This window comes from Anolis sagrei, chromosome 11 (assembly GCF_037176765.1).
Source record: "Anolis sagrei isolate rAnoSag1 chromosome 11, rAnoSag1.mat, whole genome shotgun sequence".
Lineage (NCBI taxonomy): Eukaryota > Metazoa > Chordata > Lepidosauria > Squamata > Dactyloidae > Anolis > Anolis sagrei.
This window is the reverse complement of record NC_090031.1, coordinates 32,424,216-32,441,715: the sequence shown is the minus strand read 5'-3', so window position 1 is coordinate 32,441,715 and position 17,500 is coordinate 32,424,216. Positions and strand designations below refer to the sequence as shown.

Below are 17,500 nucleotides of genomic sequence, written 5' to 3'. Positions count from 1 at the left end.
AAACATTTATGAGATTACATATATGGGAAACTAGCTCATTCTGTTTTCTTTCTTGTCCATTTAACAATAATAAAAATAAAAATAATAAATAAAAATTAAAATAAATATAATATAATATAATATAATAATAGTAAAATATAATAATAAATAATAATAAATAAAATACTAAAATATAATTTTGTCATGTCAGGAGTGACTTGAGGTACTAAAATATAAGAAGAAATAAAATATAAAATAATAATAATAAGAAATAAAATAAAAATAATATAATATAATAATAATAAAATATAATATAATAATAATAAGAAGAAATAAAATACCAAAATATAATTTTGTCGTGTCAGGAGTGACATGAGAAACTACAGTATAATAAGAAATAAAATATAATAATAATAATAATAATAATATAATAATAAAATAATAATAATAAATAAAATACTAAAATATAATTTTGTCGTGTCAGGAGCGACTTGAGGAACTAAAATATAATAAGAAATAAAATATAAAATAATAATAATAATAATGATAAATAAAATAATAAAAATAAATATAATAATAATAAAATATAATAATAATAATATACCAAAATATAATTTTGTCATGTCAGGAGCGACTTGAGAAACTAAAATATAATAAGAAATAAAATATAAAATAATAATAATAAAATATAATAATAATAAAATATAATAATAATAAAATAATAAAATAATAATAATAATAATATAATAATATAATATACCAAAATATAATTTTGTCGTGTCAGGAGCGACTTGAGGAACTAAAATATAATAAGAAATAAAATAATAATAATAAAATATAATAATGATAAATATAATAATAAATAAATAAATAAATATAATAATAATAAAATATAATAATAATAATAATAATAATAATAATAATAATATACCAAAATATAATTTTGTCGTGTCAGGAGCGACTTGAGAAACTAAAATATAATAAGAAATAAAATATATAATAATAATAATAATAATATAATATATATAATAAATAATACAATAAATAAAATAAAATAATAAGAAATAAAATACTAAAATATAATTTCGTCGTGTCAGGAGCGACTTGAGAAACTAAAATATAATAAGAAATAAAATATATAATAATAATAATAAATAAGTAAAATTATATATATATATATATATATATATATATATATAATTTAACCAGACTGGGCCGCAGCAACGCATAAATAAATAACTTTCCGGGCGCGCAGTCCTACCTCGCGGGGTTGTTGTGCGACCGAAGGGAAGGCAGGCGGGAAAAGGGCCGGCCACAGCACGTCGCCCAAACAGGGGGCCGAATAAAAGCGGCAGGTGAGGAGGAGACACCAAGAGCCGGCGGGCTGAGGGGAGAGGCGGCCGAAAAGCGGCCTTTTTCCCTCTCAGAAGCGCCCGAGGCCTAGAGGAGCGGGAGAGGCGGCGCTAGCGGTGAGGCCGAAACCCCGCCGGGCAGGAGCACTTCCGCCAGGGCTTGCGCGGCTTGGCCAATGAGAGTCGAGGAGGCTGGAGCGCCGTCCAATGGCAGCCCGCTTTCGAGAGAGGACCCCTTGTGCGCATGCGTGCGTCTCCAGAGGCAGTGAGTGGCCAGTCTGTGGCGGGAAAGCGAGGAGGAGAGTCAAGATGGCGCTGCGGCTGAGTGAGGGCGCCGTGGCGGTGAGGCCTCCTTAGTCTCTCTCTAGGGACACCCAGACATGTGCATTTTGGTTTACATACTTGTGCATAGATACATGTTGTAGTATTCCTATTATCACTGGGTTACTGTGAGTTTTCTGGACTGCCTGGCCATGTTCCAGAAGCATTCTCTCCTGACGTTTCTCCCACATCTATGGCAGGCATCCTCAGTGGTTAGGAGGTCTGTTGGAAACTAGGCAAGTGAGGGTTGTGTGTGTGTGTGTATGTGCTCTCTCTCTCTCTCTATATATATATATGATGTCTGTGAGTGTTGAAATTGGCCACCTTGACTTTTATTTAATGGCCTTGCAGCTTCAAAGTCTGGCTGTTTCCTGCCTGGAGGAGAATCCTTTGTTGGGAGGTGTTAGCTGGCCCTGATTCTTTCCTGTCGGGAATTCCCCTGCTTTCTTATTATGTGTGTGAGTTGTTCTTGGCCACCTTGTTTAGCATTAAATGGCCTTGCAGCTTCCTCTAGGTAGGAAGCACCCAGTCTTTGAAGCTGCAAGGCCATTCAATGCTAAACAAGGTGGCCAATTGCAACATTCACACTTGCTTCAAACAGACAAGAGTTCTTTCTCCCACCCAGGACATTGTTATTCCACATATATATATTTCAATGTACATAAAAATGTAATGTTCATTTGTGGGATTAACATAACTCAGAAACCACCAAATTTGGGCACAAGATACTTATCAGGCCAACAAGTGACCATCACTCATAAAAACACTGAAAAACATAGCAGAAGGGACTTAAAAAGCAAAAAACCCCCAAAACATTACAACGCATGCACAAAACCACATATATACACATACACACACAAAACACATATTCACAGACTGGCCACAGCAATGCGTGGAAGGGGACGGCTAGTGTGTGCATATATATATATTTGCCTTGTTTCCAACTGACCTCACCACCTCTGAGGATGCCTGCCCTAGATGTGGGCGAAACGTCAGGAGGGAATGCTTCCAGAACATGGCCAGACAGCCCAGAACGCTCACAGCAACCCACTTTAAGTCTCTTTTTTTAAGAAAGAAAAAGTGAGGTACAAATAATAATGATGGCAACGGCATGCATGAACCAGCAGCACAATATTTTAATTTTTAATATATGTATTTCATAGAAATACATGTTAATATATATTGTACATTACGTTCTATGATGATGAGGTTTTTCTAACCGTGTTGGTCCTTGCCGTGAGGAGAGGAGGGTAAGAAATCAAATAATAATAACAACATCAGTTTATAACTAATCACCATCCAACTATTCGCAAAGCAGCGATGGAAGGATTCAAGGAATGGGAATGAAAACCCTTTTGTTTTGCTCTCATTTTGCAGAGTATCATGCAAGGAGAGAACGTTGTGAAAGCTGTCCTCCAGCTGATTGTGAGTCTCTATCTATTTATCTATCTTATCTATCTATTCCCTGTTATGTTGCTGGGAATGTTTACCTTCTGTTCCATAAGTGATACTACTGTATATTGGGAAATTACTGGATGTTTTGTGGACAGAAGCAGAGCTGGGATTGGCCTCAAGGTGGCGAGCTTTGCCGTCTTTTTTTAGGGGGAAGATGCGAATAATAATAATTTAAGTAAACATAATAATAATTTTAAATGGGTTACAAATAATTATAATGTTTAGGCAGGACACTAATACTACTAATATTTTAAAGGGCTACAAATAATATTATGCAGGAGACAAATAATAATAATAATTTAAGCAAATTTTAAGTAAACATAATAATAATAATAATAACAATAATAATAATTTTAAATGGGATATAAACAATTATAACGTTTAGGCAGGATACTATTAATATTACTAATATTTTAAAGGGCTACAAATAATATGCAGGAGACAAATAATAATAATAATTTAAGTAAATTTTAAGTAAACATAATAACAATAATTTTAAATGGGGTACAAATAATTATAATGTTTAGGCAGGATACTACTATTACTACTAATATTTTTAAAGGGCTACAAATAATATGCAGGAGACAAATAATTGTTTGTTTATTTAATTATTATGTTTACTTAAAATTTGCTTAAATTATTATTATTATAGACAAATAATAATAATAATAATTTAAGCAAATTTTAAGTAAATAATATTAATAATTTTTAATGGGATACAAATAATAATGTTTAGGCAGGATACTACTAATGCTACTAATATTTTTAAAGGGCTACAGATAATATTATGCAGGAGACAAATAATAATTTAAGCAAATTTTAAGTGAACATAATAACAATAACTTTAAATGGGATACAAATAATGTTTAGGCAGGATACTACTGATACTACTAATATTTTAAAGGGCTACAAATAATATTATGCAGGAGACAAATAATAGTAATTTAAGCATATTTTAAGTAAACATAATAATAATATTTTTAAATGGGGTACAAATAATTATTATTTTAGGCAGGATACGACTACTATCACTAATTTTTTTTTACAGGGATGCAAATAATATTAAGCAGGACACTAATAATAATAATAATAATAATAATTTTAAGTGGGATGCAAATAAGAGCTGGTAAACTGGCTGGGATCTCTAGGAGCTGTAGGCCAAAATATTGGATTAATTGTTTAACTGATTTATTATATGCTCTGTGTCAGCGTCACAATGTTGTGTGTGATTTGTTAATCAATAGTGTGTTTTCTTCCCAGAATATCCGACCCATCTCTACAGGAAGTGGCCCTCCGCGTTACCGGATGCTGATGAGTGATGGAGTGAACACGCTTTCGTGTAATTATAATAATAATAATTGCAAAGACTCTGGCAAAAGCCAGTCAAGGTGATCGCAGTGGTGATTGGCACACTGGATGCAGTGCCTAAAGACCTTGGCCTGCACTTAAAAATAATCAGTGCTGACAAAATCACCCTCTGCCAGCTGGAAAAGGCCACCCTATTCAGATCTGCATGCATTATTTGCCGATACATCACACAGTCCTAGGCACTTGGGAAGGGTCTAAAGTGTGATAGAATACAACAGTCAGCAGAGAGATCTTTCTTGCCTTGTACTCATTTTGTTGTGATAATAATAATAATAATAATAATAATAATAATTGGTTATTTATCACCCACCTCTCCTTTTCACCTTCATCTGGTATCAGGCTGGGTTTGTGCCTGCCACTTTTGGACTCTCGCTTGCTGTGATGTTCCAGCGAGTGTCTCTGTAGATCTTAGAAAACTATTTCTTGATTTAAGTCGTTGACATGCTGGCTGAGACCCAAACAAGGGATGAGCTGGAGATGTCTCTGCCTTGGTCCTTTCACTATTGGCTGCTCCTTCCCGGCGGATGTCAGGTGGTGCAATACCAGCTAAACAGTGTAGTTTCTCCAGCGGTGTAGGGTGCAGACACCCTGTGATAATGTGGCATGTCTCATTAAGAGCCACATCCACTGTTTTAGCGTGGTGAGATGTGTTCCACACTGGGCATGCGTACTCAGCAGCAGAGTAGCACAGCGCAAGGGCAGATGTCTTCACTGTGTCTGGTTGTGATCCCCAGGTTGTGCCAGTCAGCTTTCGTATGATACTGTTTCTAGCACCCACTTTTTGCTTGATGTTCAGGCAGTGCTTCTTGTAGGTCAGAGCACGGTCGAGAGTGACTCCCAGGTATTTGGGTGTGCTGCAATGCTCCAGTGGGATTCCTTCCCAGGTAATAATCCTCAGAGCTCGGGATGCTTGTCTGTTCTTAAGGTGGAAAGCACATGTCTGTGTTTTAGATGGATTAGGGATCAGCTGGTTTTCCCTGTAATAGGCGGTAAGGGCACCTAGAGCTTCGGAAAGCTTCTGTTCTACCGTCTCAAAGCTCCCTGCTTGAGCAGTGATGGTACGATCATCAGCATAGATGAAGCTCTCTGTCCCTTCTGGCAGTGGCTGGTCATTTGTGTAGATGTGGAACATGGATGGAGCAAGCACGCTCCCCTGAGGCAGGCTGTTCTTCTGTTTTTGCCATCTGCTTCTCTGGCCCTGGAACTCAACAAAAAAGCTCCTGTTTTGTAGCAGGTTTCCTATGAGGCGGGTGAGGTGGTCGTCTTTTGTGATATTATACATTTTTCTCAGGAGTAGGCGGTGGTATAATAATATATTATAATAATATATTATATTATAATATATTATAATTATATATTTTATATTATATGTAATATTACAATATAATGGTATAGTACAATATAGTAATATATAATACTGATATTGTAGTATGCTAATAATATAATGCATTGTATTTATATATATCTTGTAAGCCGCTCTGGATCCCCTTCAGGGTGAGACGAGCGGCATAGAAATGTTGTAAATAAATAAATAATGATAAATTTACTCACAAAATTCAAACCTCTCCTGGTCTTGTCTAGTTATTTTGAACCCAAAAAAGTCCCGTGTTCAGGCTTACCTTGTGTTCGCTCGCAGATATTTTATTGACCTGTTGGATTTACCGTATTTCTCCTTTCAAACCCCACCTCCTATTATTTCCGCCTTGTAGCCTTCATGCTGGCGACGCAACTGAACTCCATGGTGGACGACCAGAGCCTGGCTGTCAACGCCGTCTGCCAAGTTAACCGCTTCATCGTCAACACCTTGAAAGATGGAAGGTAAATATCCATATGGATGGAAGGTAAATATCCAGGCATCCAGGGAGATGCCTGGCTCGAGAGCAGTACGTGTGAAAAAGATCTTGGAGTCCTCGTGGACAACAAGTTAAACATGAGCCAGGAATGTGATGTGGCGGCAAAAAAAGCCAATGGGATTTTGGCCTGCATCAAGAGTAGGAGCCTAGTGTCTGGATCTAGGGAAGTCATGCTCCCCATGCTCTATTCCGCTTTGGTTGGACCACACCTGGAATATTGTGTCCAATTCTGGGCACCACAATTCAAGAGAGAGATTGACAAGCTGGAATGTGTCCAGAGGAGGGCGACTCAAATGATCAAGGGTCTGGAGAACAAGCCCTATGAGGAGCGGCTAAAGGAGCTGGGCATGTTTAGCCTGAAGAAGAGAAGGCTGAGAGGAGACATGATAGCCATGCATAAATATGTGAGAGGAAGCCACAGGGAGGAGGAGGGAGCAAGCTTGTTTTCTGCTTCCCTGGAGACTAGGACGCAATGGAACCATGGCTTCAAACTACAAGAGAGGAGATTCCATCTGAACATGAGGAAGAACTTCCTGACTGTGAGAGCCGTTCAGCAGTGGAACTCTCTGCCCCGGAGTGTGGTGGAGGCTCCTTGTTTGGAAGCTTTTAAACAGGGGCTGGATGGCCATCTGTCAGGGGTGATTTGAATGCAATATTCCTGCTTCTTGGCAGAACGGGGTTGGACTGGATGATTGCCCAGGAGGTCTCTTCCAACTCTTTGATTCTATGATTCTATATTGACGGGGAGAAAATGTCAATAAATGGTTGGTTCTTGTTGGGTTTTTGCAGATTGGGGCCCTGAAGGGCCAACAGGAATGGTGGGCAATACATTTAGTCTAGTGTGGTTATTATTATTTGTCTCCTGCATAATATAGGAAAGTGGTGATTGTGATGGACATAACGGTGCTGAAACCCGGGGATGCCTCGACTCCTAAAATTGGGAATCCGGTTCCGTATGTGGAAGGTAAGGGCCTCTCTGGGAGTATCATTTCTATCATTGCTGCCATTACTTTAAAAAAAATTAATTGGATTTTATTATTATTATTTATTTACGACATTTCTATGCTGACCTCCTCAGCCCGAAGAGGACTCAGAGCAGCTTACAAGATAAATACACATTCAATATATTATACTAGCCGTCCCCTGCCACGTGTTGCTGTGGCCCAGTCTGTGTATATGTGTGCTGTGTGTCTATATATATTTGTGTATATGTGTATTTATGTGGTTATGTGCATACATTGCAATGTAATGTATTTTTTTGGATTTTTAAGTCTCTTCCACTGTGTTTTCCAGTGTTTTTATGAGTGATGGTCACTCATTGGACTGTTAGGTGTCTTGTGTCCAAATTTGGTGTCAATTCGTCCAGTGGTTTTTGAGTTCTGTTAATCCCACGAACGAACATCATGTTTTTATTTACTGCATATGCTCGAGTATAAATCTAGTTTTTCAGTCCTTTTTTTAGGTGGAAAAAGTTTCCCCCGGCTTATACTCGAGTCAAGGTTATTTATTATTTTACTTTGTTGTTGTTATTATTATTACATTTATTATTTTATTATTGTTATTATTACATGTATTATGTTACTCTATTTATTATTGTTATTGTTACATTTATTTTACTGTATTGTTATTATTACATTTATTATTTTACTCTATTATTACTGTTATTTCATTCCATTATTTTACTGTATTATTATTATTATTATTATTTTACTCTACTTATTATTGTTGGAGAACATGTAAGCATATTTACATTGAAGAAGGTTAGAATAATGGTTTCATCAGAGTTGGACAGTCTTATCTTGAATTATAGTTTTATGTAAATATTCAAAAACATGATGCCTAAATTAATATAATTTTATTGGTATCTATTTTTATTTTGAAATTTACCATTAGCTGCATTTCCCACCCTCGGCTTATATTCAAGTCAATCCATTTTCCCAGGTTTTTTTGTGTGGTAAAATTGGGTGCCTCGGCTTATATTTGAATATATGTATTTATTTATTACTAGCTGTCCCCTGCCACGCGTTGCTGTGGCCCAGTGTGTGTATATCCAATACAACAGCCAGCATAGTGATCTTGTTTGTTGTGTACTAATTTTGTTTATCTTATTATTATTATTAATAATAATAATATTAATAATAATATATGCTTTATTTATATTCCGTTCTGTCTCCCTGAGGGGATCCCTGAGGGGATTACACTACACCTGTATGGCAAACATTCAATGCTATTATACAATTAACAATGACACAATACATAAACAGAGGTAAAGGATTCCCATCTTTTTCCATTATTATTATTATTATTATTATTATTATCATCATCTCTGGCATCTGGGGGCTGTGCTCGACTCTGGCCACTGGGGGTGCTGTTGCTCATCTTGCCATCCATAGACGTCCTGATCAGATTGCCAGCATATCCTTTGGGGCCTCTTTTATTCCCTCCCTGCTTAAAGCGGTACCTATTTATCTACTCACATTTCTATTTTCAATCTGCTAGGTGGGCAGAGGCTGGGGCTGATGTCGAGTGCTCACCCCAACCCAGGCTTGAACTGCCAACCTTTTGATCGGCAGGATTTTCTGCACCTTAGCTAATAATAAAGATTATTATTATTATTATATCCATATTATTTTCTAATTATTTTCTTTAATTCTTACAGACATGCATATTCCATATTTTTTCCATTTTATTACAATGAATATTAATTATTAGCTGTGCTAATATTTCTACTCTTTCAAAGTAAAGATTATTCTTATTATCTCCATATTATTTTATAATTTTCTTTAATTCTTACATATGCATATTCCATAATTTTTTCATTTTATTACAATGAATATTAATTAGCTGTGCTAATATTTCTACCTTTTCAAAGTAAAGCTTATTATTATTATCTCCATATTATTTTCTAATAATTTTCTTTAATTCTTACAGACATAGGCATATTCCATAATTTTTTTAATTCATTACAATTAATATTAATTATTAGCTGTGGTAATATTTCTACTCTTTCAAAGTAAAGATTATTATTATTATTAATATCTCCATATTATCTTATAATATTTTTCTTTAATTGTTACAGACATGCATATTCCATATTTTTTCCATTTTATTACAATGAATATTAATTATTAGCTGTGCTAATATTTCTACTCTTTCAAAGTAAAAAATTATTATTATTATTATTTCCATATTATTTTCTAATTATTTTCTTTAATTCTTACAGACATAGGCATATTCCATATTTTTCCCCATTGGATGACTATGAATATTAATTATTAGCCGTGTTTATAGCTCTCCCTATCCTGGCTTGCGAGTAAATACGATACAGTCGAAAGGACAACATTAACATGGAATTAAACTGCCTGAAACATTAAAAGCAATTTAATTTAAAGGGCACTGTTGAAAAGCAGTTAATGTGATCAAGAGCCGTTTAAAAAACAGTAAAATTAAAAATGGTCGAAAAACCTCTTTGGAATCTTTCCCAAAAGCCTTTAGGAAGAAAAAGCCATAGAACTTTACTTATGAAAACAATTCCTTGGTTTTTCGGTCCTGCCTTGCTCCAGGGTCCTTGGGGTCTCTTCCAACACTGCGACTCTAATAATAATAATAATAATAATAATAATAATAGATAGATAGATAGATAATAATATAATATAACAGTAATACTATTTTCCTGCCTGGCAGGAAGTGGTTGGACTGGATGGTCCTTGGGGTTTCTCCCAACTCTGTGACTCTAATAATAATAATAATAATAATAATAATAATAATATAATAATGGATGATAATAGAATTGTAATTCTTTTTTTTTCCTGGCAGAAAGGGTTTGGACTGGATGGTCCTCTCCCAACTCTGTGACTTTAATAATAATAATAATAATAATAATAATAATAATATATTATTATTATTATTATTATTATTATTATTATATAGTAACTGTTTTTTTGCCTGGCAGAAGGGGTTGGACTGGATGGTCCTTGGGGTCTCTCCCAACTCTGTGACTCGATTATTATTATTATTATTATTATTATTATTATATAGTAATTCTGTTTTCTTGCCTGGCAGAAAGGCAGGATGGTGCTTGGGGTCTCTCCCAACTCTGGGAATCTAATAATAATAATAATAATAATAATAATAATAATAGATTGTAATATAATAGTAATTCTGTTTTCTCCCAACTCTGTGACTCTTAATAATAACAATAAATATTATGATTATTACTATTATTAATAGTCAATAATAATAATAATATATAATAGTAATTCTGTTTTCTTGCCTGGCAGAAAGGGGTTGGACTCGATGGTCCTTGGGGTCTCTCCCAACTCTGTGACTTTAATAATAACAATGAATATTAATATTATTACTATTATTAATAGTCAATAGTAATAATAGTAATAATAATAATATAATAGTAATTCTGTTTTCTTGCCTGGCAGAAGGGGGTTGGACTAGATGGTCCTTGGGGTCTCTCCCAACTCTGGGAGTCTAATAATAATAATAATAATAATAATAATAATAATATAATAGTAATTCTGTTTTCTCCCAACTCTGTGAGTATTATTATTATTATTATTATATAATAGTAATTCTGTTTTCTCCCAACTCTGTGAGTCTAATAATAATAATAATAATATATTTTCATTTGTATTATTATAATAAAATATAGTGACTCTAATTAATAATAATAATAATAGTAATTCTGTTTTCTTTCCTGGCAGAAAGGGGTTGGACTGGAGGGTCCTTGGGGTCTCTCCCAACTTTGTGACTCTAATAATAATAATAATAATAATGGATGATAATATAATAGTAATTCTATCTTCCTGCCTTCCAACTCCGGGAGGTTATGCAAATGCATGTCTGTAGGGCTTGGCTGTCACCTCTATTTCTCCGCATGGGCTTCGTTTGGATCCTGACTCGTTACCAGGGAGGGGTCTCTAATGAAAAGGCCTCTGGGCGTTTTGGGGTGGGGGGCTTCCGAGGCCGAGGGGTTGCGTGACACGGGCTGGAGAGGCAACTTGAAAGGGAGCCTGCCATTGGAACGCATGGCAATATTCGGGCGCTGTCAGGTCCCGGCAGAGCTCCACGCACGCTGATGGCACTTGCGCCCCCCGGTCATCGTTGACCCAAACGAGGGGAGAAGTCGCCCCACACGGGTGGCGGGTGGCTCCTCTTTGCCTGTGTTTGCGTGTTGATTTCCTATTAGAGCCTTATTATTTCACGGCCGCGGAGCCGACTGCTTCGCGGCGTCAATTATTCAGCGTCAGTGGGAATGAATGCGCCGCCCGAGAATAGCAACGCACATAATTGAGCCGCCTGCAAACGAGGCTAAGGGCATAAACTTTTAATCGTCATGTAGCGCCTCGTCGTCAAAAGACATCCGTCAGGACGGCCCTCGCGGTTGCGTGGCGCTGGTTGCCGTTGCTCTGATTTTGCCTGGCTTCCTTGGCAAGGATGGCTCGGAAGGGGTTTGAGGCTGAGAGAGTGTGACTCTGGGCCCAAGGCCACTCCGTTTTTGGGTCGGGATGCAAAGCCTGGTTTTCTAGTCAATTGTAGAGGGTTGGACTGGATGGCCAACTCTATGATTGTGCAGCCCTCTTAACCTGCAAATGTCTCTGAGGCTGGATGGCCATCTGTCAGGAGGGATTGGGTGGTGTCCTTCCTGCACAACAGGGTTAGATGGGATAGCCTTTGGGGGTCTCTCACATCTCTGTGATTCTATGCCTATAGCCTTACTTCTATGCCTATAGCCTTACTATTACGTCTGCTATTATCTATGAGGCTGGATGGCCCTCTGTCAGGAGGGATCGGATTGTGTCCTTCCTGGACAACAGGAGTTAGATGGGATAGCCTTTGGGGGTCCCTCACATCTCTGTGATTCTATGCCTATAGCCTTACTTCTGTGCCTATAACTTTACTATTACTCTGCTGTTATCTATGAAGCTGAATGGCCCTTTGTCAGGAGGGATCAGGTGGTGTCCTTCCTGGACGACAGAAGTTGGACCGGATAGCCTTTGGGGGGTCCCTCACATCTCTGTGATTCTATGCCTATAGCCTTAATTCTGCTATTATCTATGAGGCTGGATGGCCATCTGTCAGGAGGGATTGGATGGTGTCCTTCCTGGCTGATGGGTTGGGCGGGATGGCCTTTGGGGGTCCCTCACAACTCTGTGATTCTATGCCTATATCCTTTGTTCTGCTATTATCTCTGAGGCTGTATGGCCCTCTGTCAGGAAGGATCGGAGTGTGTCCTTCTTGACAGACAAGGGTTGGACGGGATGGCCTTTGGGGGTCCCTTACAACTATGTGATTCTATGCCTATAGCCTTCTGCTATTATCTATGAGGCTGGATGGCCATCTTTCAGGAGGGATCAGATGGTGTCTGTCTTTATGGCAAAATGAGGTTGGACTGGATGGTCTTTGGGGGGGTCTCTTCCGACTCTAGGGTTCTGTGGGTCTTTGCTACTGTTGATGAGGCTGAATGGCCATCTGTCAAGAGGGATCAGATGGTGTTTTTGTTTATGTTAGAATGAGGCTGGACGGGCTGGCCTTTGGGGGTCTCTTCCAACTATAGAATTGTATATTCTATTTCTCCATGAAACTGGTAATGTCTATGAGGCTGGATGTCCATCTGTCAGGAGAGATCGGATGGTGTTTTTCTTTATGGCAGAATGGGGCTGGACGGGATGGCCTTTGGGGGTCTCTTCCAACTCTAGAATGGCGGATTCTGTATCTCCATGAAACTGCTTGTGTGTATTCTATTTCTCCATGAAACTGCAAATGTGTATGAGGCTGGATGTCCATCTTTCAGGAGGGATCGGATGGTGTTTTTCTTTATGTCAGAATGGGGATGGACGGGATGGCCTTTGGGGGTCTCTTCCAACTCTAGAATGGCAGATTGTATATCTCCATGTATATCTGTATATCTGCTCATGTGTGTTCTATTTCTCCATGAAATTGCAAATGTCTATGAGGCTGGATGGACACCTATCAGGAGAGATCAGATGGTGTTTTCTTTATGTCAGATTGGGGCTGGATGGGATAGCCTTTGGGGGTCTCTTCCAACTCTAGAATTGTATATTCTATTTCTCCATTAAACTGGTAATGTCTGTGAGGCTGGATGTCCATCTGTCAAGAGGGATCGAATGGTGCCTGTCTATAGCAAAATGGGGCTGGACGGGATGGCCTTTGGGGATCTCTTCCAACTCTAGAATTGTGCATCCTACATCCCCATGAAACTGCTCATGTGTATTCTATTTCTCCATGAAACTGAAAATGTCTATGAGGCTGGATGTCCATCTGTCAGGAGAGATCGGATGGTGTTTTTCTTTATGGCGGAATGGGGTTGGGCTGGTTGGCCTTTGGGGGTCTCTTCCGACTCTAGAATGGTGTATTCTACATCCCCATGAAACTGCTCATGTGTATTCTATTTCTCCATGAAACTGAAAATGTCTATGAGGCTGGATGTCCATCTGTCAGGAGAGATCGGATGGTGTTTTTCTTTATGGCGGAATGGGGTTGGGCTGGTTGGCCTTTGGGGGTCTCTTCCGACTCTAGAATGGTGTATTCTACATCCCCATGAAACTGCTCATGTGTATTCTATTTCTCCATGAAACTGAAAATGTCTATGAGGCTGGATGTCCATCTGTCAGGAGAGATCGGATGGTGTTTTTCTTTATGGCGGAATGGGGTTGGGCTGGTTGGCCTTTGGGGGTCTCTTCTGACTCTAGAATGGTGTATTCTACATCCCCATGAAACTGCTCATGTGTATTCTATTTCTCCATGAAACTGAAAATGTCTATGAGGCTGGATGTCCATCTGTCAGGAGAGATCGGATGGTGTTTTTCTTTATGGCGGAATGGGGTTGGGCTGGTTGGCCTTTGGGGGTCTCTTCTGACTCTAGAATGGTGTATTCTACATCCCCATGAAACTGCTCATGTGTATTCTATTTCTCCATGAAACTGAAAATGTCTATGAGGCTGGATGTCCATCTGTCAGGAGAGATCGGATGGTGTTTTTCTTTATGGCGGAATGGGGTTGGGCTGGTTGGCCTTTGGGGGTCTCTTCCGACTCTAGAATGGTGTATTCTACATCCCCATGAAACTGCTCATGTGTATTCTATTTCTCCATGAAACTGAAAATGTCTATGAGGCTGGATGTCCATCTGTCAGGAGAGATCGGATGGTGTTTTTCTTTATGGCGGAATGGGGTTGGGCTGGTTGGCCTTTGGGGGTCTCTTCCGACTCTAGAATGGTGTATTCTACATCCCCATGAAACTGCTCATGTGTATTCTATTTCTCCATGAAACTGCAAGTGTCTATGAGGCTGGATGTCCATCTGTCAGGAGGGATTGAATGGTGCCTGTCTATAGCAAAATGGGGCTGGACGGGATGGCCTTTGCGGGTCTCCTCCAACTCTAGAATTGTGCATTCTACATCTCCATGAAACTGCTCATGTGTATTCTATTTCTCCATGAAACTGCTCATGCCTATGAGGCTGGATGTCCATCTGTCAGGAGAGATCGGATGGTGTTTTTCTTTATGGCAGATTGGGGCTGGACTGTGTGGCCTTTGGGGGTCTCTTCCAACTCTAGAATTGTGTATTCTATTTCTCCATGAAGCTGCTCATGTCTATGAGGCTGGATGTCCATCTGTCAGGAAGGATTGGATTGTTTTTGTTTCTTGATGACAGAATGGGGCTGGACGGGATGGCCTTTGGGGGTCTCTTCCAATTCTAGAATTGTATATTCTATTTCTCCATGAAGCTGCTCATGTCTATGAGGCTGGATGACCATCTGTCAGGAGGAATCAGATGGTGTTTTTCTTTATGTCAGATTGGGGCTGGACGGGATGGTCTTTGGGGTCCCTCCCAACTCTTTGATTCTATGACTCTGTAGCCTTGCTTGCCTATATATATGCTGCTGTCGATGAGGTTGGATGGCCATCTGTCAGGAGGGATTGGATTGGGTTTTTGTTTATGTTAGAAGGAGGCTGGACTGGATGGCTTTTGGGGGTCTCTTCCAACTATAGAATTGTATATTCTATTTCTCCATGAAACTGCTCATGTCTATGAGGCTGGATGTCCATCTGTCAGGAGGGATCGAATGGTGCCTGTCTATGGCAAAATGGGGCTGGACGGGATGGCCTTTGGGGGTCTCTTCCAACCCTAGAACTGTATATTCTATTTCTTGATTAAACCGGTAATGTCTATGAGGCTGGATGTCCATCTGTCAGGAGGGATCGGGTGGTGTTTTTCGTTTATGTTAGAATGAGGCTGGACGGGATGACCTTTGGGGGTCTCTTCCAACTATAGAATTGTGTATTCTATATCTCCATGAAACTGCTCAAATGTATTCTATTTTTCCATGAAACTGCAAATGTCTATGAGGCTGGATGTCCATCTGTCAGGAGAGATTGGATGGTGTTTTCTTTATGACAGAATGGGGTTGGGCTGGATGGCCTTTGGGGGTCCCTTCTGACTCTAGGATCCTGTGGTTCTTTGCTGAATGCCAGGTGCCTCTTTTTCAGGGTCAGGGGCAGTGGCGTCAGCGGTGGAGGAGGAGAACAGGGGCCCTCCTCCCGCCAAGATGCCCAGCAAAGGGCCCACATCTCAGTTCCCAACCACGCCGGGGGGCTCCCAGGCCAAAGTGGTGCCCATTGCCAGCTTGAACCCCTACCAGTCCAAGTAAGTGGCTTGCCGGTGCCGTCCCCTTACGCATGACCCTCCTCTCTTGACTCCTTTGGACATACAGGAAAACCCTGAGTTACAAACATCCCTCTTGCAAACGACTCCTAGTTAAGAACGGAGGGGAGACAACAGGAAGTGAGCTCCGTCTCCCTCTCGGAAGGGAAGTCCACTCCTGGAAGAGTTCTCCTCACGGGGGGAAGGAGCTTTCTCTCCAGTCCTGGATGGATGGATGGATGGATGGATGGATGGATGGATGGATGGATGATAGATAGATAGATGGATGGATGGATGGATGGATGGATGGATGGATGGATGGATGGATGGATGGATGGATAGATAGATAGATAGATAGAGGAGATAGGCGGATGGATGGATGGTTTCCACAACAAGCCACGTTTCCCAAAATTGAATTCTCACCTGGACAGAAAGCGGGGAAGGGTTTGGAGCAGCAACACAGGGAAGGAAAACAAACACCACAAGGGGTGTTCAGCCTTTCCTAGACATATATGTGTATCTAGACACACACACACACACATGCATTAATCATACTCAGATAGATAGATAGATAGATAGATAGATACAGAAGATAGGCAGATGGATGAATGGATGATAGATAGATAGATAGATAGATAGATAGATAGATAGATAGATAGACAGAGGAGATAGGCGGATGGATGGATGATGGATAGATGGATAGAGGAGATAGGCAGATGGATGGATGGAAGATAGATAGAGATAGCTGGATGATGGATGGATAGATGAATAGAGGAGATAGGCAGACGGATGGATGGAAGATAGATAGATGATAGATAGATAGATTACATAGGTGGATGGATAGATGGATAGAGGAGATAGGCAGATGGATGGATGGATGGATGGATGGATGGAAGATAGAGAAGATAGGCAGATGGATGGATAGAGGAAATGGATGGATGGATAGAGGAGATAGGCAGATGGATGGATGGATGATAGGCAGATGGATGGATGGATAGAGGAGATAGGTGGATGGATGGATGATGGATGGATAGAGGAGATAGGTGGATGGATAGAGGAGATAGGCAGAAGGATGGATGGATGTTGGATGGATAGATGAATAGAGGAGATAGGCAGACGGATGGATGGAAGATAGATAGATAGATGATAGATAGATAGATAGATGACATAGGTGGATGGATAGATGGATAGAGGAGATAGGCAGATGGATGGATGGATGGAAGATAGAGAAGATAGGCAGATGGATGGATAGAGGAAATGGATGGATGGATAGAGGAGATAGGCAGATGGATGGATGGATGATAGCCAGATGGATGGATGGATAGAGGAGATAGGTGGATGGATGGATGATGGATGGATAGAGGAGATAGATGGATGGATGGATAGAGGAGATAGGTGGATGGATAGAGGAGATAGGTAGAAGGATGGATGGATGTTGGATGGATAGATGGATATAGACAGATGGATAGAGGAGAGGCAGATGGATGGATGGATGGA

At 39.4% G+C, this 17,500-nt stretch overlaps 2 protein-coding genes across 2 annotated transcripts in view; one reads left to right on the top strand and one right to left on the bottom strand.

Moving 5' to 3' along the window:
• The window catches only part of SMYD4 (SET and MYND domain containing 4), a 53,217-nt gene extending 51,724 nt beyond the window's left edge, over nt 1-1,493 (bottom strand). Inside the window, exon 1 of the mRNA XM_067472155.1 lies at nt 1,241-1,493. The gene's annotated coding sequence lies outside the window, so the exon portion shown is untranslated. The remainder of the gene's footprint in view (nt 1-1,240) is intronic.
• A 74-nt stretch (nt 1,494-1,567) lies between these two features.
• Nucleotides 1,568-17,500, top strand: part of RPA1 (replication protein A1) — a 40,557-nt gene continuing 24,624 nt past the window's right edge. Inside the window, exons 1-6 of the mRNA XM_060756756.2 lie at nt 1,568-1,673; nt 3,030-3,077; nt 4,368-4,446; nt 6,185-6,293; nt 7,204-7,292; nt 15,850-16,006. Coding sequence (XP_060612739.2) covers nt 1,641-1,673; nt 3,030-3,077; nt 4,368-4,446; nt 6,185-6,293; nt 7,204-7,292; nt 15,850-16,006 — 515 coding nt within the window. The 5' untranslated portion in view covers nt 1,568-1,640. The remainder of the gene's footprint in view (nt 1,674-3,029; nt 3,078-4,367; nt 4,447-6,184; nt 6,294-7,203; nt 7,293-15,849; nt 16,007-17,500) is intronic.